This window comes from Carassius auratus, chromosome 30, assembly GCF_003368295.1.
Source record: "Carassius auratus strain Wakin chromosome 30, ASM336829v1, whole genome shotgun sequence".
Lineage (NCBI taxonomy): Eukaryota > Metazoa > Chordata > Actinopteri > Cypriniformes > Cyprinidae > Carassius > Carassius auratus.
Window position 1 is genome coordinate 9,104,555 of NC_039272.1, and position 27,870 is coordinate 9,132,424.

The 27,870-nt window shown below is 37.8% G+C and overlaps 1 protein-coding gene across 2 annotated transcripts in view; it reads right to left on the reverse strand.

Moving 5' to 3' along the window:
* LOC113049121 (anthrax toxin receptor 2-like) overlaps nucleotides 1-22,290 on the reverse strand; it is a 43,554-nt gene extending 21,264 nt beyond the window's left edge. The window contains exons 1-17 of one of the 2 annotated variants that reach the window (XM_026211179.1): nucleotides 22,128-22,290; nucleotides 21,737-22,046; nucleotides 19,478-19,549; nucleotides 17,310-17,381; nucleotides 17,061-17,142; nucleotides 16,335-16,439; nucleotides 16,192-16,260; nucleotides 15,853-15,933; nucleotides 13,678-13,738; nucleotides 13,449-13,544; nucleotides 11,589-11,658; nucleotides 7,949-8,027; nucleotides 7,693-7,788; nucleotides 4,977-5,021; nucleotides 4,261-4,356; nucleotides 2,082-2,249; nucleotides 1,809-1,889 (exon numbers count right to left, since the gene is read on the reverse strand). In XM_026211179.1, coding sequence (XP_026066964.1) covers nucleotides 1,809-1,889; nucleotides 2,082-2,249; nucleotides 4,261-4,356; nucleotides 4,977-5,021; nucleotides 7,693-7,788; nucleotides 7,949-8,027; nucleotides 11,589-11,658; nucleotides 13,449-13,544; nucleotides 13,678-13,738; nucleotides 15,853-15,933; nucleotides 16,192-16,260; nucleotides 16,335-16,439; nucleotides 17,061-17,142; nucleotides 17,310-17,381; nucleotides 19,478-19,549; nucleotides 21,737-21,864 — 1,401 coding nt within the window. In that variant the 5' untranslated portion in view covers nucleotides 21,865-22,046; nucleotides 22,128-22,290. Of the gene's footprint in view, nucleotides 1-1,808; nucleotides 1,890-2,081; nucleotides 2,250-4,260; nucleotides 4,357-4,976; nucleotides 5,022-7,692; nucleotides 7,789-7,948; nucleotides 8,028-11,588; nucleotides 11,659-13,448; nucleotides 13,545-13,677; nucleotides 13,739-15,852; nucleotides 15,934-16,191; nucleotides 16,261-16,334; nucleotides 16,440-17,060; nucleotides 17,143-17,309; nucleotides 17,382-19,477; nucleotides 19,550-21,736 lie in introns of both variants that reach the window. The other variant, XM_026211178.1, reaches the window with a different exon arrangement.
* Nucleotides 22,291-27,870: the final 5,580 nt, after the last annotated feature.

The following is a 27,870-nucleotide window of genomic DNA, read 5'->3' on the forward strand; positions in this document are numbered from 1 at the left end:
CCAATCCTAATCATTTGAATGTTAGAATAAATGACAGAATTGTAATTTTTGGGTGAACTATCCCTTTAAGACCCACAGCAGCAGGGCAAAAAAAACAAAAGCTTGTTCTGCAGGTCCCGTCTCGAGTTTGCCTTTGTGTTGCGTCTCTCTGGGGTTAATGTATGTTAATGCATCATTTATTAAGGTGCTTATTAGTGTGTTTTGCAGACTGCTGCTTTGTAAAACAATACCGAGCCCTGCCGAGATGGTTAGATAGAGGCGGGAGCGAGAGAGAGAGGGAAAAACAGGGGCGGGCGGGCGTTCAAAAGAGCCCCCGCCAGTAATAGGCCAGCCCTTGACGCGCTGCCACCTTCTCTACCTGCTGTCCCCTGCCGCTCTTTCCGGAAACTTGACGGCAGATGTTGCAGTGCTAAGCTGGCTCTGAAGTGCCTCTCTGGCTCCCCGGTCTCCCTAACAACACAGTCAAACCACATTAGATCTCTTTATTTGTGCCCCAGGCAAGTTCGGCAGTGCAGCTGTGTCCACCCTCCGCTCTACCTTTGGTGTTGGAGCCCCTCAGGCGGTAAATGGGAGAGCAGAAAGTGTTCAGGCTGTCTTGAAAAAACTACATCTGCTGACAATCCAGCAGTCTGTCTGTGGGCGGAGTGGGAGGAGGGACCAGGAGAGGTCTCAGAGCTGAACAGATGTCTGCGACAACCTGCTTCCTTACACCTGTACGAGTCCTCATAACCCCACGGATAGGGCGCTGAAAAATTCATGACCCCGGAGGGTTCCTGTCGGGCATCAAAGCCCCCCCTCTCTCTAGCCGAGCGTACGCGGCCCACCTTGGCTTCAGCGAGGGACTCCTCGGGCTTTGATAGCTCATGCCTGCACCCAGTGCACTTGATCAAGGGCTTGAAAGTCTGCACGATCGAGCTGTGGTCTGACTGAAGTGTGCCAGGGTCCCGCTTGGAGGCTCCATACCCTCCTCTCACATGTATTGAGAGTTACAAAGGTTTTAACAGTTCGTTTGAAGAAAGTAAAACAGAACAACTGGCTCAAGCATGACTGGGATATTGCAGCTAAAGGGAGCAATAGTGCCACACATGCGGTGAGGGCTTCTTCGAGATGAAACAAACCCAAACAAATACTTCAAACTGTGCCCTTCTTTCGGAAAGTTAAATTGTAGGGTGCACGTTGTCAGCACGACTTGTTTACTTCAAGCCTGTTTACTTTAGTCTCACAAGAGGATGATACATTTGACTCAAGTTCACTTCATATTTTATATACACTACCGGTCAAAAATGTGGGGGTTATTTAATGTTTTTATTAATCAAAGATGCATTTAACTGATCAAAAGTGACAGTAAAAACATTTCTAATGCTGAATAAGATCTCTATTTCAAATAAATGTACATTTTCAATAATAAGAAATCTGTACAATGCTAAAATTAAGTGGCACCTTCTGTTGCTAAATGTAGGGCTTTTAATGTTGTTTTTGAACATTCATAGGACTTGTTTTTACAAACATATCAGTTCATTACAAAAGGTACAAAAGAGGAAGTGTCTGCAATATGAACTCATGTCAGTCACATCCTGTTTCAAGTCTTTGCAGCTAAGGTTTATGAAACTTGTGAACACGTATTCAGTATAACACGCACACAAGCACACACACACAAACACACACACACACGCATGCCCATGAACTGTTACAACACACAATGATACCCTGTTATGCTTCATTTGCAGCAATGTTCTAGGTTGGTATAGTATGTGAGGGTTATGAACATTATTTGCCAACTGCAATTGGGTAAACCATCTGTGGCTTACCTTTTCTGTGGTAGTTGGGCGCATGAGTGAAACTCTATCATATTGTCGCCGCAGAAGAGCCCACAGTGCCTCAAGCCGCCCCTATGATGATAAAATCAATATGAGACAGTGGCGTAACACCATACTCGGCATTGGTGCTTTGCATTTAACCCATCCAAAGTGCACCTGTGGCCTCAGCTTGATTTCTTTTCCACTGATCTCAAACAAAGCCATCAAACATTATAAACTACAACTCAAAATGAGGAAAGGGAAGAAAAGAAGAGATCCCCTCACCCTGATCGGAGTATACCACTTGGATTCAGATCCATGGGATGTGGGATGGGGTGTGGGACGCTTTTTGATCATGGGTTCCTCTGTCTCCTCTTGTATTTGCACCACTGCATTCTTGGCCTTCTCGAGGCGTGCACCCTCCTCTGTGGATCCTTTCTCTCCCCAACGGACCTACACAGAAATTTGTATTATATTATATTATATTATATTATATTATATTATATTATATTATATTATATTATATTATATTATATTATAATTACAACTATAAATAAACAGAAAAAGACATGAAATAATGTATAAATTCATGTCTGTCCCTTATTTGAAAAGCTTAATTAAAACTGCACTCCTCAAGCTGTACGTTAAAAAACACATCAATAGAACAGTTTTTTACAGCTTCCCAGGACATCCCATTCTGCAACAACTCTCAATCGATAAAACATTCTCTGCATACCATATTTTCTTCTTTACATGTCAGGATGTGTTTTAAGAGGAAGTAGGCAGGTTGTTCTTAGGTAAACCTCCTCCCCAGATCCTAAGATTGCTTTAGAAATGTAGATAGGTTGTCTGGATGAATGAAAGCTTTCGAAACAATAAAGAAAGTTGTGATCCCGTAAGCCCTGAGCTTTATACACTCATGGGGAAAGTTACGATTTCAGAGGGATCCTTAGTGATGTCTCCTTTACTTAGGAGCTTGGAGAAGGGATGGCTGAGCATGTATCAAACCAGCTTTGAGATGTATACAGTGCTAAGTAGCACATTTCAGCGGAACAAAGTCAAATGACAGAATGGAAGTCAGCAAGATGAATTCATCTCGTCACAGCAGTTCACAATCCTTCAGCGTCGACATGACTTAAGACAGTGGGACATCATGGAAGCTGAACTGGCAGGGCCCTGTCATGTCAAAAGCATCAGTCAGGGACTGTGCTACATTTAAGGGGATCTCTATCAGAAACTTAGAGTTGTGTTGAGCTTGACATCACAGAAACAAAGGCTTTTAGATGGCCAAGAAGAGCAAGTGTTCTTTTGTGGATCAAAAGAAAACAATATGTTTTCTTTTCCAAGCTCACTTCATTAATCCTCCACCTGATTATTTAGGTCTGGACCAAAATGATCAAGAATATCTGACATCTAAAGCAACACAAGTAGAACTACCATACCTAATGACTCAAATGACTTTATCAAATGAACAATATAATTATGTTAATAAAGCAATATCACATGAGCTGGGGTGTTGTTGTACTAAATAAGAGTAAGTTATCTTGCAATTCTTTAAATATTTGAAGAAGTGAATGTCAAGTAACTTACATTTCAGATTGACTTTGACCTGTTAGTTTTTTTTTTTTTTTTTTTTGGTCTCACACCAATGAAAATATTTCTAAATGAAGTATAACATTTTGCATTAAAAAGAAAATGCTAAAAGTCAATTTAGCCAATTATAATGTCAACATTATCATGTAGAGTATAAAAATAAATATATATTTATTTTGTAAAATATTCCTATATCTTTGAGGTTTATTAAAAATGACATTTTACTGTGTTGTACAATTATTCTATTATTAAAGGCTAACTTTAGATAAGGGTTAGATGAAAGAAGAAATAAAAAAACAATTAAATATCCATTTAAAATATATATATATATGTATATCAAATATCGACTGATACTGGCAAAAAAAAAAAAACTTTAATGTCAACCGATAACCAATATGGTAGCAATATATTGTGTATCCTTATGTGTGACCCAAATCTAAGCACCCCACTCTATGTCCAATCCAGATTTTCCATTTTCTGCTAAACTAAAAAAAAAAAAAAACAGGATAGACCATTTTTCCAAAAACATTCTAGCTCCAGTCTCCAGGCGAAATTACACACCCCCACTTGAACACTGCACAGCTCATTAACCGTTCAAAACTGTTGTATTGAAATACACTTTTATGCAAGTCCTATATTTATGAAAACTGTCAGAGAAAGAAGCATGTTGATGTAGAAATACATGACTTAATAAACATACAAAGCATTAATAATGTCAGGCAGGTCATCAACACTCCTGTGAGAGAGAGTGGAGGTGGTGGACAACTGCTAAATGCTCAAAGACAGCTGTGATGACATCAAAACCTTTCCTGTCATCAGAGAGCTGCAAATCATTATAAGCATCATTAAAGTGTAATGTCTTGATGTTCACCTCCATGCGTTTGATTCCACCAGCTCCTCTTCCTCCATAATAAGATGCATCCACGGTTGGCCACTTTTTCTTGGGTAATGGTTCTGGCTCTGGCATCTTTAAAAAAAAATAAAAAATAAAAGAAATGGACAGAAAATGTATCAAACCGATACTTCCAGCCTCAAATAAAGCACTGCAATTACAGCAGATGTGTAACTTTTATATTTATTCACATTACCATTCAAAAGTTTGGGGTCATTAAGATTTTAATATCTTAGGATTTATCAATAATATTTTTGGAAAATGAAATTCATTCCTGTGCAGCCAAAACTGGATTTTCTTAAAACAGTCACATGATCCTTCAGAAATCATGCCAATATGCTGATTTGGTGCTCAAGAGGCATATATTATAATTATTATCATCATCAATGCTTAAAACAGTTGTGTTGCTAATTATTTTTGTAAGAAAAAAAAAATATTTATTTCCGAACTGCATTTATTTGAAACATTTATAGTAACATTAATATCTTTGCTGTCACTTTTGATATATTTAATGCATCTAAATAAAATTAGAAATAAATAAATAAATCTTACCCAAAACTTTTGACTATATTTTAGGATTTTTAAAAAAATACTTTCAAAGGAACAGTAATGAACCTTTTTGTATGTTTTTGAAATATATACATTGAAAATGTATTAAATTCATATTTATAATTTATAAATAAATAAAAACTTACAGGCGGAGGTGGAGTAGGTCTTTGAGGGGGTGGGTCTTTAATAACCTGAGAAAAGAAAAAGAATAATTCGTAATTATATTAAGCGAAGTTAGTTATTGCTGTCTAAGGACTTGATTTGCAGTTGAACAACTGGAGCCTGGAACCACCACAATTAATTACAGGGATCTGTTTGTAAACTAACCTTGTAGGCCCCTGTGCAATATAAAAAAGCCCAAAAATCAACTTGTTGACAGGGGAGTCTTTGGGGTGAGCACAGTGGTCCGTTTACCTCTTAATTAATTGGACGAGGTTCAATGCTCCCCTGCAATCCCCCAATCATAAAGTCCTGAGGAATTAATTAGCTGCAATGAAATGCAGAAGGGAAACTTGGGCTTCTCTCCAGGCCGATCCCCAGTGCAAGGGAGAGGAGAGTTAACAGGATGAGATGTCTTCCTGTAGCACTTTCTGTGACTGTTTATCTTTCACAAGAAACAGTATGCTGAATTTAGCAAGTGACTTCACTCACAGTTAAGACACATTTTCCTAACTGGAAATTTTGTCATTTTAGTGATCACTCAGCAAACTGCTTTTTAACGGACCTGACACATCTAACCACTCTTCAACATGACGGATAAATGTGTTACTAGACAAAAGTTTATGTTCGAATTCAATGTCATTTACCAGTCCCATTCACTGAGGTTAAAATGGCAAACTACTGCAATATAATGGCTACATATGTCATTCGAAAAGTTCAGCATTGGTGACCCTTTGAAGACTCCAACAATCTAGATAAAACGTCTTGGATGTGACCATGTTTCACCTGTCAACCATGTAACCCCTTCCATTGCAGATCCTTTCCAAAATAGAAGCAAGCCTTGTCTCATTAAACATGAAAGATGGATACACTACCATTGCAGGTTAAGCATTTACTAAATTAGTTTTCAGGGGGAAAAAATGCCTTTTAATCATCACATATCACGGGTAGAACAGCTGTTTCATTCACATTAAAGCGCACTGATACCATTTAGCCATTGTTATCATTATAATGATGGAAAATGATCAATTAGAGTTAATTAATTGCTCTTTGACTTGCAACTGACTGCTGGAAAATCCAGTCCCATCCGTCCGTGGGGCCACAGCGTGTGATGATTAACATAACTTCGGAGACAACCTGGTGCTAAAGGATTAGCTTTTTTATTGAGTAATTAAAGAGCAGATTTATATTTGCCAGACATATTGTGGGATAAATAAGGCATTACACAAATGACACGCTGGGCTGTTAGGTTCTCAAACTACCTGACGGACAGATGTGGAGCCGGGACAACCCTTTAAATGTGGTTTGGATGATAAAGAGCTGATAATTAAATCCTAAAATGTCAGTGTACTTAGCCATCTGACACTCGCGCGAGGGGCTAAAAACTAGTGGCACAGCTGTGGAATCGACCAATCACAGTCCAGCAGTGCAACGTCCCCCATATGGCTTCCGGGATAATTATATCCAATTGGAGTTTATAATCTGTCCATTTCACCCCTCTGAACACACTGTTGTGTCAAGCTGTTTCCCAGGCTTAACATGATCATGGACACTTAGCAGGTAGCATATTTGCAAATTAAAATGGTGCATTTCTATTAACATGAAATTAACCTTTTTGCTGTAAAACAACAAATAAATGATGTTATCAAAACATAAATAAACATGCCTTATCCATTTGAAATTATTTCTAATATTTAATTAAAAAAAATAATTTATAAACAAAAAGTTTTATAGATTTTTTTTACATACATATATGGAACTTAATGTTTAGTCGATGTCAATTTTGGACTGAAAAACACATACACTACTTTCATACCTGACCCTCTACTTTCTTATGACCTTTCTAATGATTATTTTATTAACATTATGGCATTTCTGCAAAAAAACGTGTTGCCGTGGCTGTGGATACTAATCTGTGTGTTTCTGGGGATGAGGTGCTTCTGTATTTCTCTGATTGCTGAAAACTGGCAAGGCTGAGTTTAAATATTAACAAAGCACACATGGCCCTTCTCTTGTGCCGGGGTCCCTGATGGAGAGGAACAGCAGCTCCTCCACCAAGACAAACAGGGCCGAGTCCAGACATGCTGCGGGGGGTTTACATTTAAATTAAATGCCTTTGTTGGTTTTCCAAAATATGCTTCCATCTCATCCTGGAAAGGTTCCCGCCAGGTTCTCAAAGAGAAGTGGTGCATATCATTTTGTGGTGCAGTGATGCTGATTGCCATAGAGATACTCGCCAGCTCCACGAATTCTAGATGTTTTGTAAGTGCACCATCTGTATACACAACCACCTCAGAGCCCGAGAAGCGTAGCTGCTTTTTTATTTATTATTTTAAGTGTAGGAGAGCTATACTATATACTTTGTTTGGTTAAAAACACAAGGAACTGTAAGATAGATTATTAATTTTTCTTTCGCACAGGAAACACTTGTCTGGTTGCACGCGTCACAAGATTATTCAGGATGTGGTCAGGTCTATGTATTTTGCTTCCCTCATATTACAGCAATAAAGCACCTTCAACTAAATTCGTATCTTACAGTAAACGAATGATGAAAACTTCAAGAGAATTTAGTGTTAAAATAACATCTAGGCAAATATAAATAATGCAAATGTTAATCTCAATTCCAGTTCAATCTCAATATAGATTCTGTAGGTAAAAGGGATAAAATTCACACTGGGATGCTGGAAGACATGTGACACTTACAATAGTGCAGCAGAGAGGCCAGAACCACCACATCAGAGCCAAAGCCAACAGGAGAAAGAGCACCAAGAACACAATGAACACCACTATGCCGTCTGACTAATGAGAGAGGGAACATTAGGGAACAACAGCAAAATGTTAAAAAACAGAAAAAAACAAAGGAAACACTTGTAAACACATGTCATTTAAAATCAATCAAAATTTTGTTATATAAGATGAAGATACATTTTTGTAAAATTCTGATCTGATGTTTGCTTACACATGTGGAGGCAGTGATGACGTAAGCACTGGAGATATACGATGTGCCACTGTTCAAACTGATCAGAACCTCCATTTGTCTGTAAGAAGAGAATTCATTATTGGACTTTTGATTTTTTTTTTTTTACTTTTTTATGTAATGGTAATTACACATTGACTTGAATATAATTTGAAAATAAAAATAACATTTTCATTCTTTAAGCAAAAGTGTATTCTCTGCTTTACTTGCTGAGATTTTTCTTTAATGTGATGACAGTTACAATAGAAATGGAGAAGCTACTTTAGGGAAGAGGTCAATTTGGGAATTATTAAGAATATGATCTAGTTTCTGATAAAAAGTGTTGGTTCTTACAGATTAAATGGAAGGAAAGGGGAATTTCTTTAAACTCATGTCGAATGTAAACCAAAATAGGCACAAAAAAAGATAAATACAATTATATAAGATTTCAAAATTAAAACTATTAAACTAAAAATACATATAATTAACTAATAAACTAGTAATGCTTACTGGTGTCATGGCGATTATTTTAATAAGTTTAATTCCTACACAATTTGAGTTGAAATTCTCTCTTATTTACTGAGGAGGGAGTTGAAGGTGGCTTGCAATTAAGGCACTAATGATGAACGGCATTGTAATTTCCATATGTCTATTATGCAGGAGACGATTACCATGGGGCTAATGAGAATCCTCAAGCAGGAAATCGACTGACTGAACGCCTGAGATCCTTCCCAAAATGAGAGAATATGTAAAAAAGACAGACCACTGTCTGCAGAGCCAATGACGATGCAATGGAGACATTGCAGAATAAGCATTATCTACAGCAACCAAAAAAACATTTCAGTAATGTTTGGGTCTTGCGCAAAGTATTACCAATGAGAATAGCAAGGTTACTTCACAAAAACAACCAAAGAACTAACTTTTCCCAGAACAGCCTAACCCACACTTTAAAATCTGTCACTGTACTGCACTATAATGTCTTTCTTTTTTTTGTTGTTGTTTTTTTTGGTCTCTTGAGGGTTTTTACATGATATTAGCTTGAATGGTCAAATCTAGTCCCGAGGCTGCAGGAAGCTTGTAAAGGGTTTTCTGCATGTTAACTAGGTCTGTGTTCTGAATGGATGAGAGGAGAGGCTAATTCAGCTGACATTCTCAATACATGCAAATGGGAGGCAGGTTGTTAATCAAGCTGGATATATGTATGTTTGGTGAAGAAAGGAGAACTGATTCACAAAAGGATTTTATTTCCTTGCACTTGACTCTCTTGACTTTCTCAGATCACTTTGTTCAGTCTTTGTTGGACACAAAGTAGTTCTGGAGGAATATTAAATGTGATGCTCTGTGAGAACTGATTGCATTTGATCAGTATTCTTGGACACACTGCAATTGGCAACAAACACCACAATCAATGAAGGCTGATTTATTTATCTTCAGAGGTAAACCACAATGCCTGCCAGAATGTCCCATATCAAAAGAGGAAACTCTGTGGTAAACTCTAAAAGGCATCCCCAAAAGGTTTCTGATTACATTTATATTGAAATCAGGTGAATCCCATGCTAAAAATGCCTCATCTAATGGTTTTCTTTTTTCTAGAAATGCAGAGTAGAGGAAAATGTGACAGAAGTTCAGCAGAATGAGTCAAGCACATGTACACAAAAGTGCTCTTGCAGTCCCAGAAGGCCCCTCATAGCACCACAGGAGACTGAGAGTGGTGTGTGAGTTTGATTTCTTGTCACAAAGCACATGGTGACAGAAACTGAAAGTGGCGTAGATGAATGGGATGAAACGGGTGTCACTAAGGACATTATTGTGTTTGCTGAAGGCCTAACAAATGCATCCGACCTCACAGAGAGCAACACAATGGCAAACAGGCCTGATTGAAGTTTGAGCAAAGTTAAATCTTATTTATCTTTCACTGCCAAGTAATGACATCACATTGTTTTGAAATGAAATGCTGCTATTATTTTTTCATTTAATTGTTTTTTATGCCAGGTTAATGCTGCTCTGCTAACAATAAATACATTTGTTAAATCAAGTTACATCAATAAAAAAAAAAAAAACATTGACACCTTAAATAGTTTCAATTTGGTTAACTACTTCATGTTAGTAGCATGTAGTACCATTAACTATACTTTATAATTTTGGGGTCAGTTAGATTATGTATATATTCATATATTTTTTCACCAAATAAATGCTGTTCTTTTGAACTTTCTATTAATTTAGTTTTACAGTAAGTATCTGTTTCCACAAAAATATTGATACTTACAGTAATAAGAAATGTGTCTTAAGAACCAAATCAGCATATTGGAATGATTTCTGAAGGATGGTGTCACACTAAACAATGAAGTAATGACTCCTGAAAATTTAGGAGTAGAAAACTGTAATAATATTTAACCATTTTGCTGTATTTTTGATCAAATAAACCACCTCAGTGAGCAGAGGCTTCTTTCAAAAACATTTATAAAACCTTACCAAACCCAACGGTTTGAACAGTAGTACAACTCACTACATTTCCACAAGAATACGCTGACTAAGCTTTCCAGCATTGGTGAAAACAGCCAATATGACATAACCTGATAAGAAAGCATTAAACTTTCATTCAAAAATAAATCAACCATTCAGCACGTCATTGCCTTTCATTTTAGAAAGAGTGACCATCCTTTTATCATCTAGCAGAGTGAGAGGAGGAGCACTGGTGGAGGCAGCGCTGCCATGTTATCTGGGCGCATCTCCCACCCCCTGTGCAGATGGAACTGAAATGGCGGCCTGACAGATCAGATTGATTATTGATGAGGCACGTTCCACCACTCACGCTGCAGGCAGGTGTCAGGTCTGTCCCTCAGTTATTTTTCTCACTCCGTTGTTGTTGTGAAAACGCAGGTGAGGCCATGCTGCTGCCAGACAAAAGTTCCTCACCCCCTCCAGCCAAACACTCAAAGGGACGGGGCCGGCCAGCGCTAATGGGCAGGCTGACAGATGCCCTAGATCCTGGTCTGACGAACCAACAGCTGTCGTTGCAGATGAGACCCTGATATCTGGCACTACGTCACTGAACCACAAAGACCCTTTAAATCCCAAAAAGACACTATTTGATATCCCTAGTGGTCTGCTCAACCTCATACACAGTACGTTAGCATATATGATATAAATGACTTGATTTCAATGTCGCATATCCTACAGGCAGTTTTTTGTCCAAAAAGACAGAGAGAAAAATTTCTAGCATTCAACAGTGTTGCAGGTGTTATGTGGTAGCCCATTGTCAGTATGCGGTGAATTATTTAAATGGAAGCGTGGAAAATGGAATCGGTGCATCTGTCGCACATCCTTTTAAAGCCCTCCACCAGATGTGTTTACTAGCCGTTCATAGCAGCAAACTACTTAATGGGTCACAGTTGCCAGCCAAGAGTTAATTAAGCAAGCCTTTTGAATGGCGACCACGTATAGTGGATCAAATGTTCCGGTTAAGTCAGAGCATAATTTCACACAAGCTGCTCACAGCTAATCCCTGATCTAAACGGGGTGCTGCGTCTCTCGGTTATTTCAATAACGTAATGCTGTACCATGACATTTGAGGCTAGTGTATCACACAATATTTTTGTGCAATAGGCTGACACCTGCTGCTTTAAGAAACATGAATACTCACTGTCCCACTGAATACAGAACTGGAGCAGGACACAGGACATAGTCATTCTTCACTTTGGTTGGCTTCACCTCTGCAAAATGAACAGAAAGTTGATCATGTTATGATCCCCTGCCAAACTAGCTGGAGAACAAACTCCCCCCAAGAGGAGTACCGTCAGGCCATTTATCATGATGAAGAGGCTCACTAGAACTGCTGACGTGTGCTCGGGAAGAGTTTAGGGAAGAGTGCCATTTTTTTTTCCATCTCAACTTGAAAATGATTTCTTTGTCACACCACTGCAGAAGGCACCCAGAATTCAACGTTTATGTATTTCCTGTCTAGTTACAAAAGAAGCGAGCAAACATGTGGCTGCCATATGTGGATCTGTCATATAATGATACTGCAGTCATAAAGCAAACTCCCTTAAGAGTCTGAAGGGGACAGAACTAGAGAGCTGTCTGTAGTGGCTATATAGCATGTGGCTGCTTATGGAAGACTGCACTTTTATGCACAATTAACAGAAAATGACAAAGTTTTTCCATATTTCACTATGTTCTTCCCTCAACTAAGACAAGTTGATACATACCTCTACCGTCTCAGTGAGTGCACTCAATCGCTGTAGCGCGCGGCGACACTATGCTAGTGTTAAGCTTAGCACCATTTATTCCTTAGGATCCAAACAGGGATGAATTTAGAAGCCACCAAATACTTCCATGTTTTCCCTATTTACATTTCCCGGTTACATGAGTAGTTACACAAATAAGTATGGTGACGCAAAATCAAATGTGCCAATTTTCTAAGCGGATAAAAAATGATAACTATAATGTATGGCGGAAGAGCACTTTTGCAGCACTTCGACCTCGGGCAATAATATCATCACTCCTGAAAACAGTGAGATGACATCAGTAGTGATTGCATTACTGCACCGAGGTCAAAGTGCAGCGAAGTGCTCTTCAGTTGGTAGTTTGGTAGCTTCTAAATTCATCCCTGTTTGGATCCTAAGGAATGAATGGTGCTAAGCTAAATGCTAACATAGTGGTGCCATGCGCTACAGCGATTGAGTGCACACACTGAGACAGAAGAGGTATGTATCCACTCGTCTAAGTTGAGGGAAGAACATAGCAGAATATGGAAAAACGTTGGTGTCTTCCTTCAAATCATATCAAACCTATTTGACTTTATATATCTTAAAACACAAATGAAGATACATTGAAAAGTATCCATGCAATGAAGTGTCCAGACAATGAAAGTCAAGTGTGGTGTAGGAGCCCTTGGCTTTAGTATGAACCACAGAGACATTTTTTCCAAATTATTTTCATTGTGTTCCACATAAAAAATGTCAGTCATACAGGTTTGGAACAGCATGTACATTTTCATTTCTGGGTGAAATTTCCCTTTTAAAATACGTTACTTTAGATTTAGAACTTTTTGATACAGTATATTATAAAAAAACATAATATATTATCAGAAACAATGTGTTATTGGTGTAACTAAATGAATAGTTATTTTCAGCATATTAAGTAAGACTATATGTTTAAGTTTATTGATTTTTTTTTTTTATTTATTAAATTTAATAATTTGAAGTCATCCTGGGGCCCTCTCTGAAGTTTCTCGGTGGACCCAGTCATCACTGCTTAAAATATTTGTAGTTCAGCATCTTATTCTGTCATTAGTAACCAAATGGGACTGTTAAGCCACAAAAAATCTTGCATCTTAGGTGTGTTGCATCCTAGGTGTGGCCTGCTTGGTGGCCATCTTCACTTCCTGTCTGACACAACTGATTTTCAGACACAAAACCTCTTAAATCATTTGGCTTTGTCAGTTAAGTAGCACATCAAATAAGGTTGAGGTAAGTTTATGCAGTATAATAACCATACTTACGTTGAGTAACTCCATCTACTATGAAACTGCAGAGCACTGCTTCTGTTTGCCTCCCCACTGCGAACCCGTTCCCTCTCAAAACAATGTCAAAGGTCTCTGAGGTATGTAAAGCAGATGAGGACAAAATGAGAAGCACTCCTGGGCATCCACCCAAATCAATGACCACATACACGCACACAAACGCAATTCCATCCACCCTGACAGCTGTAAAAGCCCTTGAAATGCTTACCGTTCACGCAGACGCTGGACGGCTCCACTGTTAGAATCTCTGTGCATGATTGCTTGAGGATCTGTGTTATGAAAAAAGAATAATAATGTATTCAAATCAGTACTTGTCACTGCTGAATCACAGTATCAGCTATCACAGTGTCCGGGTCTTTAGCATTCACGCTGGGGATGTTTGCTATGCCAAATCAAGCTCAATGAGATGAGCATCACGTACAGTGCAGTGTGGGATAGACCCATGTCAGCCGTTATGGGCAAATTATTCGGTGCCATTTTCCCTCTTCAGCTCTATTAGAGACCGCAGGCTGACATTATCATATAAACAGGCCTGTGAGAGGCCACCATCACTTCTCCCATCATCCACATAAATCAACAGAGGACAAACTATGCAAATCTCTGTACACAACGGACAAAAAGACAACATTAACAGAAAGATATGGTCCTCAAAATCACCTGCAGTGGAGATGAGGCTTCAGACTGAAGTGGGGGACATGTATAAAACAGGCTGATTGAATATGACACCTGATAAACTCTGCTATCATTAAAGGGGAGAAGGAACACCGACTGAATGTCAAGGCTAAAAAATCCTCAGAATGGTCTTTATGGCTCTTTAATGAGTTATGATATAACACGATACAAGGGGGGTTCATTGCAAGACGTTTCAACTTATTCTCTCTGACAGATATCTATACACACATAGGAATAGACTTGAAGCATTAGATCAGCCATCTATCTACAATTAGTACATAGAGTTTTAGAAAACTTGATTCTGATTGGCTAATCATGACATTCATGCAGTGACACGAATTCCTTTTTTAAGCTGTTTTCCGCCTCTGCCTTGTCTTTGAATCACCATCCTTTGTTTCCAGCTGCAGTCCGTCTTAAAGAGTATTTCCTGTGGTCTGATATTCTGAGAATCTTCTCACTATTAACAGCTCCACAGCATGATATTGCCATGACTTAACTATATGATGCATATGAGGTTTCAGTGCTGTCAGAATGAACCCTTACATGTACTGTTTTGAATTAGGCCAAAAATATATTTGACCTCATCTGTCAAAAAAAATCCTTCCCTTTCATATCACAACTGGGTCAATATTTATGTTTTTACTCAGAAATCTGTGTTTACACTTAGATCTTTCTAGCCATTTAAGCAAGGTCCATTCCCTCCATTACAGGTGCAAGCCCCCCCACCCCCACCCCTCCAAAAAAAAAGTTCTCTGCCATCAATCAAAACATTCTTGGAACATTAAATTAGGCCTGGATAAATCTTTTCTTTAGGCTTTTGCTTTTTGCTTAATCTCTTTTAATTCTACTTTAGGCCCGGACTGCAAAGCTGCACAGATGATCTCAAATCCTGGAAATCTGAGCAGAGAGCAACATGAGGGGCCAATAGCCCAGCCTCCAAGATAACTAATCACTAGAGAATGCCTGTGCTTTGCTGGGCCTGAATCTACATTTAGCCAAACAAGATTACTCGGTAACAAGATGATTGGTCTTTTTTTCATATCTCTTTTCTGGACAAAACAATAAGTTAGTTCCTGTCTTTTGACTAAACATGAAAAATATCCCAGAAATTGATTCCTGTGGTCACAAAACAACACCATGCCATGCACAAAAAGCAGCAAACATGGACTGAAAAATACTTGCTGAAGAACATTTCAAAGCATTATGAAGCAAACTGCTTTGGCAAGTTCATGCAAACATAATTTTTCGCAAAAACAACTACAATTTACAACCAAATGATGCTACTAAAAAAAGCTATATTTTATTAAATTGCTTTACAAAACAGTCTTTTTGGAAATTTTGCTATAGTTAAATAACAAATCTGGATTGTTTTAGCATCAAGCATCTGTCTGAACCCAGTTTGTTAATTGCAAAAATATGTTCATTTTCAAAGATCACAGGAAATGTTACCCAAAAAGGGCTGTCTAGGCTAGTTTAGTTGGGGTACTTGGTGTCATTTCTCTCAGCATTCTTCCCTTGCGTAAAGTATTTAACCTCTTTTTGCTCCACTCCAGGGGGTTGTTCACATAATTAGTCTACTGTAAGTCACTTTCAAGAAATTGTCAGCTAATATTACTACCTAGTAGTAGTTCAAAGAATGTATCTGTCTTGGCTGACTAGAGGCTTCTATCACACCTTTAGGGGATGAGTGCCACTGGCATGGGCAACTTACCGAGTTCACAATGCTTTTGAGAGCTTGAAAGCCTCCTTTGACTGGGAACACTTGCTCCCTGGTATCAGCCACTTCGGCGAGCTGTTGGCAGGCAAATAAAGAGATAATAATAACAGGGCTGATAGCCAAGCAAGAAAAAAAAACGTGACATTTCCTCTCCTTTAACTCAGTTTGTCATTGCTGCAGAGACAGGAAGAGAGCAACAGTCCTATAATTACAAGCAACTCTGCAAAACCCCTGCACTACGTGATGCTTTAGAGAAATTTGTAAGTGTTAACCACACATGATTTCTGTTTAGCATTCACAATACTTTCAAATCTGCTGAAAAGCCAGTATTACCTGTTTTTCATCGAAGTCCTTTACACCGACACAGTATACACGGGCCCCATGTTTCCTTGCTACATCAGCCTACATACACAACAAACAGTCATAACAATGCAGTTGTTAAATTAAGAAAAATATGTACAAGCTCACCAGCTCACCGCTTCAGCAGTGAGTTCAAGGATATATGGTGTAAGTATTCCATCAGTCAAAGCCACAATGATGCTAGAGGACTTTTTATGCTGTGCTTTCATTTGTTCAGTTGCCTGGAAAGAGAAAGGGATTGATGGTTGCGTGAGTAGTATACTTTTTACTTATATCAATATGATGTATTATTGATACAACAAATACTGGGAAGTCATGGCCTAATGGTTAGAGAGTCGGACTCGTAACCCAAGGTTGCGGGATCGAGTTTCGTATGGGCAGAGATTATAGGTGGGGGGAGTGAATGTACAGCGCACTTTCCCACCTTCAATACCACGACAGAGGTGCACTTGAGCAAGGGACTGAAACCCCAACTGCTCCCCGGGCAATGAAGCAAAAAATGGCTGCCCACTGCTCCGGGTGTGTGTTCACGGTGTGTGTGCGTTCAATGCTGTGTGTGTGCACTTTGGATGTGATAAATGCAGAGCACTAATCCCGAGTATGTATCACCATACTTGGCCGCATGTCACATCACTTCAAAGACACAGAAGGCATCTTGAAGCTAGATTGAGGTCATTTAATGTTGTGTGTTTACTTATTAAGATGATGTAATTATACATTATCTTGGTCACGAGGAGAACCATGTTTTATTTTATTTCAGTACAAGACTAAAGTCCAGGAAATACAGTCAGTCGAGTATATTTGCACTCCTGTTTCGGCACAAAAATGAAAGTTTTTTTTACCTTTTTCATTCCTTCATGCATGTAGGTTTCTCCGGCTGGATTGACTGCTTTTAAAGCCATCAGTCCTTTATTTATTTTTGCCCTGGTAATGTAAGGCAAGGAATATTCACAGTAATATGTAATTGTAATATAAGAGTAACCATAAATATTTACTCCTCTTTATTGTACTGTACAACAAAAACACATGGTGTATTACTAGCTTTCTTACACTAGAGACTGCAAAAACTTCATGCAAGCCTGATTCCATACCTGTCTCCAGTGAGCTCTAACACAATCTCAGCATTTGATGAAAACACTATGAAGGACACTCGCATATTTGGACTGGAATGAAAAAAAAAGGGAAAATTTTACAAATGCTGTAAATGAATGACAAATGGAAAAACAAGCCTTGCTGTAAATTCTAGTTGGACACATATCATTTTTAACCACAGCAAAAAGCTCTTCTTGATGTTATACTTTATTTAATTGCTTGTATTTGTCATTTACAAAGACAAACATTGCTGCAAATGATGTGGAGAGATCCTGTGATGTAGAAAATCTAGCTGTCCTCATGCTCCTTTCGTAACCATAAGAGTTTGCTCATGCCTTAAGACACACGCCAGTGTGACCAGTTAATAAAATCTTGTGACTGAAAAAAAAAAAAATAACCCTTCTGCCTGGAACAAGGAAGTGATTAATTGGTATGCAGACAGGAAACAGGTTGTTGTGTGTGATTCATGCAGATGTCCTGTTGGTGATTATATTTATACCTGTCACTTCCTATATAAATTCCTCCTACTTTTTGCAATAAGAGAAGGAGAAACAAGAAGCCACACAACTTTTCTACACAACATTGATGCAATAGTGATGTGCATTTGGACTTATGTCAAGTTTAAAAAGCAGAACAATGACATTAAAAAGAGTATTTTTCACTGTTCAAGTTATCCAGTCTTATTTTCCTATTATTTATCAAAGATTACAGTGTTCCATTATGTATTATTTACCGTTACCATTATTACCGTTTTGAAATGGGTTTTAATTATACTTTAGTTTTAAAGTTTTAGTAATTTTGTTATGTTTTATATATATATTTTTCATTTAGCTTCAATTTATTCTTTTTTTTTTTTCAGTTTTAGCTTTATTAATAATTTTAGTACTTCAACAAAAAAAAAATTCAGTTACTCGCCCATGCAACATTTCTAGTTATAGTAAAAATGTAAAAAAAAAAACGTTTTTTAACGGTTTTAAATGCTATCATGCATTTACAAAATCAGGGATTTTATTTCCTAATGATATTGGTACAGCATTCTTTTCTCAGAAAAAAAAAAACTGACACATGATCTGACAACAAATATATAGCTGATTATGACAAGTACATTTCAGTGGAGCAGTTGGTCTTTTTCACAACCTTCTGTCACGAAAGCTGACACAGCATAGGAACATGTTGGGTTCCTCTACACATTTGAAGTCAGGTCTCAGGACTGAGCATAAGGAGAGGTGCTGCTTTTTCTCACTCATGCAGCCAATCCACAACCTTCCCCCACATCAGATACTCAGGGAGAATATCCAAATGTATCCAAGCAGCCAAATTTTGGTAACAAAAATCAGATGAAGAAGAGGCAAGAGAACTGTGCATTTCGCAAGCTGATTAAGTGATAAATGCAACAATGACTCGCCAAATGGTATTACGATACCCAGCCTGAACAAAACATTGTCCTGGAAAGGAAATGACCTTGAATGTTCCTGCATATATAAAGAATACAGATGTACTGTTTCCTACATCGTCTTTCAGCTTTGTCCCTTATTACACTATCAGACAACACAGTTACCCCTTACACAGCAAGGTAATTCCTAAATGATACATTCATACAGCAGGTCCATTCAATGCTTAAAAAAGCACCCTAAAAAGAGCCAATGCAGACCACATGGCACAACAGAAGACCATCAAAGTCTATGGCAGACTGCACTGGTCTTCCTGCACTCATGACTTAAAGTACATTGGCTGCGTCTTCTCCTTTCATGTGTGAGGGATAAGTGTGCTGTTGGATAGTTGCAGTGCAAATGGCCATTCTCACAGCCCAGAAGACTGAGCCTCCTTGCCACCCACTCCCACCTGCTCCCTTTGCTATTTTCTCAAGCAGACTGCTTTCTTCTGGCTAGGTCGCTACCGTCTGTACTGGCACATACATTGAGTCAACGTTACATAAGTTCACATTCATCTGGCATTTTTTAATTTTATTTTTGATACGCTTTGGGGGCTTTACCCTCCCTGTGCCTTGTAGGGCCATCTCAGAACCGGATGTGTAGCTGCTGTTCAGCCAAATTAGTATTCAGTTTTGATTCAAGTGATGGATGACTTTCTTTGATCTGGTGAATTTGGAGATACATTCATAATTGTACAGGCAACTTGTCAGGAAGCTTAAAGCTAGAATATTTACCTCACAAATTTCTCTGTAAGATTTTTGACGAATTCGTAAATCTGTGTCCAGTCGGTCGAAACACTTCCAGATCTGTAAGGAAGCACATGAAAAACAAAGTCAGCACCAAAGAAAAAACAGCTTGAGGCAATTATATTTAAACCCCTGAAATGTCCCCATCTGGATACTGTAAGAGTTGTGCTGTTGATTACTCTTTGGCAAACAAGCTGCTGAGTCAGTTACACTCCAGGGTTAACACAGTCTCAGAAAATGATGTCTATCTATAATGGGCTAAGGACAGACCATGATGAGCTATGACCAAAACACACAGTATGAGTCAAGGCACTTCATTATTACTGCTGACCACTTCAATTCCCAGTATCATTCAGTCTTTAAACCTTTGCATCATTCCAACACCAAACATCAAACTAGCGAGTCAGTGGTGGATGTCCAGTGTATACATAACAGCAAATGAGATGCGCCAAAAAAACCACATAAACTACTGTTGAAAATATTACAAATAACAATGTACTTTAAAAAGAAAATTGTAGTATTGTGAAATACGATTATAATTGAAAAATAATGTGTTTTTTTTTTCAATTTCACTATATTGTACAATTTATTCCTGTGATGGAAAATCTGAATTTTCAGCAGCCATTACTCCAGTATTCAGGTGTCGCAGGAATCCTTCAGAAATCATTCGGTTTAATATTTTGGGGGAATTCTCAGAAGAAACAAAGAGTACTAGAGAAAAGAATTTCAAGGAAATTGTCATCTATTGTGCCTTTTTTATTGTATTTTCTGTCACCCTTGATAAGCTGAATGCTTTGTTTTTGAATAAATTAATTCCGTTTGAATAAAAATCTCACTGACTCCAAACTTTTGAATGGCAGTGTAATTCCAGAACAGAAAATGTTATTGCCCATTAACAAGACTGCTGGTAGATAACGAAAGTGGCACATATTAACTGGCCAAGCTAACATAGTTATTAAGCAATGCTGATCATCTTAAAATTGCCAAATATCCGCCTATTAATTAGCCCGGCTGAATAAAATAAAATAAAAAATTACATTTTAAGATAAACAAGATGAAAATATCCAACAAAGCATAAAATCTATTGTCATTGTCTTTAACAGAAAGAAAACAAAGCATTTACAATTATTCTGTGGGTTTATATTAACTATTATGTCAATTTATTGTTCTTACTGGCTCTTATTACAAGGACACTTACACTTCTGTTTGGCATAATCATTTTAAACTGGCAAGTAATGGTAACAGATAGGTAACAGAGAAGACACAACTTTTGCCAAGCTACATAGTACTCCAAAGCCAAAAAGGTCTATAGCAAAAACAAAGAACACCACACACATCAACATCAAATGAAGCTGTGGTATAATGAATGCCTAGCCAGAATGCAACTGTATACATACAGACAGCGATGATTTCATAATCATTTTGATTATTAATCCATTATTGCAAAATATGTACACACAATCCATTAATCAATTCAAGAGGAAGTGGACTTCTGTGACACTAACCTCAGTGTAATGCAGTGTCTTTAATGAGAAAAGTGTATAAAATGTGCCCTTGATGTAATAGCTACAAGGTAATTGAACTAATAATTATAGTCCACTGCATGTGCTGAGAACATAAAACACAAGCGATAGGTAATTAGAAAATCTTTTTTTATGCATTGTCTTCTTCCTTGTCTCAAGCCAAGGTCAGAGAATCTAGATAAGCGTTAGTGAGAACATCAAACCACATCCAGCAAGAGAAACGGTCTGGACCAGTGAAGGGAAGTTTGTTTTCCCTGCTGGTCTTGACCAGTAATTACGCCTGGCTGGTTCTGTGCTGCTCCAAGTTCACCAAAGAGAGGAAAGAGTGCATCTGTGCCATCATCCTGTAATATTCCCAGACAGGATGGAGGACTGCACTGAGGCCAACAAAGGATTCTCAAAGGAGTTCCAGTTAATATGTAACATTACACATGCAGATGAAAGACAGGCAGTTAGATACGCAGGCAAAAAAAAAAAAAAAGGAACGGATAGTCTTCCTGAACTTGTGTACATCAGATACACAAACGGATAGATAGATTGTGTCTGGAACAGATGTAAAATCAGGTCAAACTGCAGAAAACCTCACAGTTACCTGACGCTTAACCTACAAACACGAGTTTGGTGTCACGTAAACGACATACAGCGTTATAAACAGTAAATCTCTGCGTTATGTTGTCTTGATGACTTTGAATTCGGAAGAACATCAAAGTTTGAGAGTACTTACCGGTCCAAAACAAAGTAAAGGTCGTATGCTCCGTGACAAGAAGAGGAGTCTGCTTTAATAGATGAAAAATATAAACAGCAGAAAATCATCAACGTGGTCGCCACGGTCCAGAGAGTTTTCTTTGTCATGACGACGAGTTTTGCATTCGCGGTATAAAATAATAAAAAGTGGGCCTAAAACCCGAATGAATGGCGTTTTCTTATATGAAGTTGGATAACAACAAAGTCAAGTTCAAAACGACGGCGCTGCGTCCCCCGGTCTGGCGCAACATGATCCAGTTTATAGCGTTGCAGAAAAGTTCAACATCTTCCTGTAAAACAGAGGATATGCAACGTCACTACATATGATTTCTTCACTTATCTGTTTTACGCCACCCCTAAAACAAACTGACCAGTGTCGGCTTTTGCGAGTGATGACAAGAAAAGCGCAGAAAAGTTGTTTGAAAAGTTTTTTGCTGCGCATGTGCGTCCGCCCAGATGTGCAACAGGGTTTTTGAGGTCAAAATGCCGTTTGGCTCGCGCACACACCCAGCAGCAGCTGCTACCCTTTAGCAGGATGTGTGTTTGAATAGGACTATAAAAGGAACAGGGCTTCTTTTTTTCTGTGGGACACTGATTCTATTTGCTATAGGGTTAATACTTAATAGTGATTGCATTTGGATAGCAGACTTTAACAGACAAGCCCTGTTCCTGTATGTGGCAAGATATGGCCTTGAGTCATGTTTTGCGTGATCTGTGTGGGGAATTTTTTGTGTGTTCAAAAAAATCCATATATGTAATATATTAACACCAAGCTGTATTGGGCAATACTAGGAAGCACGCGATTACAATGATTAGCTATTTATCCACAGACAATTCAGTGAATCATCAAGGCATACTGTGGTTGTAAAAAAACAAGCGGAGATAAACTGGTTACATTTAGATTCTGAAACAGAAGCCCTCGACTAACTTATTGTTTAAGACATTTTTAAACTTGAAAGTTATTTTCTTCACAGCATGATATGTGCTTTTGCTTTACATAGGCCTATTATGATTTTATATATATTTTATGTGTTAAGTGAAATTTTATTATTAAAATGCTGTTTGACTATAGAAGATCCAAAGAAAAGTCTCCAGGTCAGAAATGTGTATTATTATGAATATCATATTAATAAGTTATCAGAAACACTGAAATGACAACAAATTTCTTTATAATAATAATAAATAAAAATAAATAAATAAATATATATATATATATATTTATATATATATATATATATATATATATATATATATATATATATATATATATACATATATATTATCATTATTGTTGTTTCTTTGGATTATCTGTCTGTGTATTTCATGCAGAACAATTGATAAATAATTTGGTGTAAATATAATAAAAATGGTGTTTCTGATAACTTTTATTTGTTCGGGACAGATAATTGTTTCATTAGTCTGCTTTTCCACTGTACCATGACACGACACATTTAATTAAGTTCCATTCACATTTTTAATTGCTATAATTACCAGCATCAATGCAAATACATTTTTGTTTTTCATTTCCTTTGATTACAACTTTTGAAAACTAATGTAATGTAATGATGGCGTTACGCTAAATGCAATATATATAATATCATGCCTTGAGTAGCAGAAACCATCATAAGCCACCATGAATTTTTAATAAGGCTGTGAATCAAACACAGTCAAATATTCATAATTAGCTTGCATTATACCGATAATTGTTATCTATCCAGATGATGGATCTGAAGTGGTGTGGTAGTGTAAACACTGTTTGTGTTTTACATGCTTGATTATGGTGATGTACTGAAGATTTCATCGGAATGTCGGAAGTTCTATTCCATTGGTTTGTCATGGATATTTTAATGGTAAGAATAATTGGAAATGACAGGGAAAACTATTCAACTAATTGTGAAATGCATTGAGGTGTTGAAACTCATTATCAGAGGAGTCCATAACAAAAAACAAAGGTATCCATAATTTCGGGCAGAATTTTCTTCGCTCTTAAAACAAAGCGTTAAATAAAGATTCACACAGACAAAGAAACATCTTTTTGGTATCAAACTTTTGAGTTTACAAGAGCAAAATGTAATGCAATTTGATCATATAGGCCCAAATAATTCATAATTAGGCATTTTAAATAACCAGGTATCTGGAACAACTTGTACTTTAAATGACTGTACTGATGGGGTCCTTTTCCTGCTTTAAAATCCTTGTATAAATACTTTGTACTCTTTTTTTTTTTTTGATAGCACTCCATATGTTCACCAGCCCAGCAGGATGTCCTGGTGCACCCTATGACCAGTCCATCCCTAGAATGGGATATCCTGTTGGATATGCTCCGGACAGACCTCCATCAGTGTCATTCATTTCGTCAGTACCTCAGATTATCCTTCACAAAGCGAGGCTAACACTCAGCTAAATCTGACCTGCATGTCTCTTCTCATCTCTTCTGCGCACCCTGAAGAGAGGGATGAATTGTGGCTGAATGGAGTTAATTGTTGCCATGGCTGGGCCTGTCATCTTAATGAGAGGATTCTGCAGAGTGCCTGCTCGTCCTTCCTCTTCTGCATGGAGCAGGCGTCCGTGAACGTGCCCGAGTAGGACTGAACAGGGGAAAATCAAAGAAGACAGGGCTGGGTTCATGAGGATTGACCTGTAAAAAAGACTCAATCAGAGCAGGTAAAAGATGTCGGAAGAGGAAAATGCTCGGACGTGCATGACATGAGCGAGATACCACAACACATCCTGATCTGACTATGGCATTTTATTGCTTTTTTCTGTTAAAAGGCTGGATAAATTGCAATGTAAAATAAAATATTTATATAACAGGGAAGATGAGATGATACATACACTAGTGTTCAATGGAGTTAGAGTCTGTTAAGGTTTCACTTTATTTTATTAATTTTTTCATTAATTAATTTAAGCTCACCGAGACTTGATTTATTTGGTCAAAAATACAGTTAAATACCGTAAACAACAAGTTTTATAGATTTAAAAATGTAATTTATTCTAGTCATGTTGGCAAAGCTGAATTTTCAGCAACCATCACTCCAGTTCATTTCACATTATTATCAGTGAAGGGATGCCTTTTTTCAAAATTCTTTAATGATTAGAAAGTTCAAAAGAACTTCTGTATTTATTTGGAATATAATTATAATTATAATATAGATATATATTAAAGTTCAGGTTGGGGCAAGTTGTATCATGTATCATCATAATTTAAATTGAATACTTGTTTTGATAAATACATTGCAGCTGAAATTAGCTCTTTACAGAGTTACACACATCCATTCCAGCTCTTATAAAATAATTTGGTGAACCACTCCAGCACCAGATCTGTCACCCCTCCGCTCTGCCCATGAGAACAGCAGTTGAAAGGAGTCAGAGAACAAGCAAATTAAAATCTGTCTCTCAGCACAATTTAAATATGTCATTTCCTCTCTCTCTCTGTCTCTCTCTTTGTTTACTCTCTTGACAAGCAGCCTGTGCTGGCAGCTTTGTCCATCAAATGACACCTGCTTCTCCTGATTGTTTGTTCAACTTCCTGTCCAGAGCTCTGTAGATAAATGTCAGTGTTGTACTCCAGCTAGCTTTACTTCTTTCATCTCCATCACATCACAAAATGTCTTATAGGCACTAGATAAACAAAAGGAATCAACATGAATATTGCGGCAAAGGTGTAAGGCATTCATTTCCCTCACAAGATGCTTGAATATCATTTGTGAGCTTGAAAATATATAGCATGCACGATAAGTAGATGCGGATGCCCAATCAATAGACAACAAATAAAATCCAATTAATAATACAGCTTCAGTCAATAAGTCATGTCTTTGAGAACTCTTATTCACACGTAAACGGTTGTAAAATCTAGAAAAACCCCTTTGGGGAAACACATTCAGCTTGCAAAGAAACAAGTTCAGAACTGACTAGCTGACGTAATGCAAAACAAACAGCCATTTAACTGTTCTCTTACATGCTCCAATAACATTTGCCCTGGGCACTTTTTCTCATTCTGAAATGTATAGCGCTGTCACGTCTTTGCAATCAGTTGTCTCAAAGTTATTTTATTGAAGCCTCGTTTGTGTGCATATACAGTCCAAAAATGTGGTGTTCTGTGCTATCAGTTCAAATAATAAAAACCAAGCTTCCTTGGTACAGTGCACATGTTATGCGAGATACTCTTGTCATTAATTCAACTAATTTATTTTTCAGTTCATTGAGGGATCTAAACTTTTATATATAGTACACGCACACACACACAAAATATATACCATTTAAAAAATCCAGTACCACAAACTGGAAAATAAATTGTTCCTTTAAATGCAATTACTAAGGTGGTCACACATGAGTTCACATGTAGGCGAAACATCTCCTTAATAAATATGACAAGCTTGCCACCCCACATCTCCTCGGAACTCCTTGAGGTTTCTACAGCAATGTGACAAAGTCTTCAGACAGCAAGAGACTGCGCAAGTTCCTCTCGCTGTCAGCTTGCCTTGACAGCTGCCATTTTCAGTGACCCAGCGCTGCTCCCACCGCCTGCACAATCACGCTCCACGTTTGTTATTTTTTCCACCTCATCCTTCTCAGGATTGCAGAACAGAGATTAGAAAAACAGCAGCGTCACATCCGATTAGTGGAAACTCGAAGGAGACTTCGAGAAAGCCACATCTAACTTTATGACATGGTTGAGAAGGTACATTTTGTATAGGGCATGTTGGGACCTTCCAGTAGGTTTACAGGGAAGGGTTTCTTTATCTTCATTTAAGCTCGTCTTCCTGAAGATTTATGCTTTACTTCGTCTCTATTTTTTTTTTTGCTTTATGCTTATAGATATTAGGAAATAAATAGACAAATCAACTGTTCTACTTTCATTTAGCACACCAAGCCAACCTGAGTGTGATTCTGAACTAGCGTGAGCAACACATCACCTGCCATTATGGCTCGATGTGAGGTTCGCTCATTCATTGGAGAGTGCTGTCTGCCATGTCAGTGCACATCGCAGATGATTATATCAGTCATTTCAGCCAAGCAGAATACAAATGGCCAAAAACAAGGCAGTCAAAGCTGCAATGGTCACTCTTCTAGCACATCCTTCTATGTGGTGTCTGGATTGACTGTCCCGAGTTGCACATTTTCAGACAGATGGACATGCACACCTTTTTGTTTTTCCTTTTTTTTTTTTGAGATGCCATTGAGATACTGGATGTATTTGTATGTGCAAACAACCTTGTATGCTCCATCAATGCACCAGGCATCAGTGAAACAAACAACTGTTACCTTGCCAGATGTTCCTATAGAAACATGAGGATGAGGAGACAAATGCTTTTTTTCAAGCATCAAACTATGCAATTTACTATATAACACTTTAGAAACCTGTCAAGAACATAAATATTTGAGTAATTGCCTTTGTTTTTGTTTTTATGCCTGTTTTAGGGGTTCATACATTTAGCAATTTCTGGTAATTTATTCCTGTGATGCTTAAGCTGAATTTTCAAAGCTTCAGTATACAATCTGTATCACAGTTTATTTTACAGGGGTCATTGGATGCCCATTTTCTACAAGTTTATATGATTTTTTTAAGGTCTTACTGAAAAGTCTGTAACATAGTTTGGTTTATGTTTCTCAATGGTAATGTAAAAAAAAAAACTTTTTTCAGAGAAAGCCATTTTGAAGCATTTTCCTTTAAATGTTAATGAGCTCTGCTGAACCCGCCCCTCTCTTCCGAACTGCTCTGAGAGAGACTGTTTACTTTAGCCGCATTCATCATGAAATTTGCTAATTAGCACATTATTAGGAAAGGCAATTTGCAAAGATTCATAAAAAAAATTGAATGAAGATAGTTGCATTTATGTAGATCGTGGAGAGTTTCCCTTCAGAAACAAATTTAATCCACTAGATCTTCAGCGGCTCAGATGTCGGGAGTAAATGATGACTGCCATGTTCATTATTACATCCAACAACAAAACACCTCAGTCGCTTAGGAGCCATTCCTGTCTACATCTGCTTCGGCAGTGAAACAATGGTGGACTGATGACAGATCACTCGGAGCGGGTCTAAGGTAAGACGCCAGTCCAGTCTGTAGAAACGCTACTGTCAATCAAACTATCATGGGAGGGGCCTGTCTGT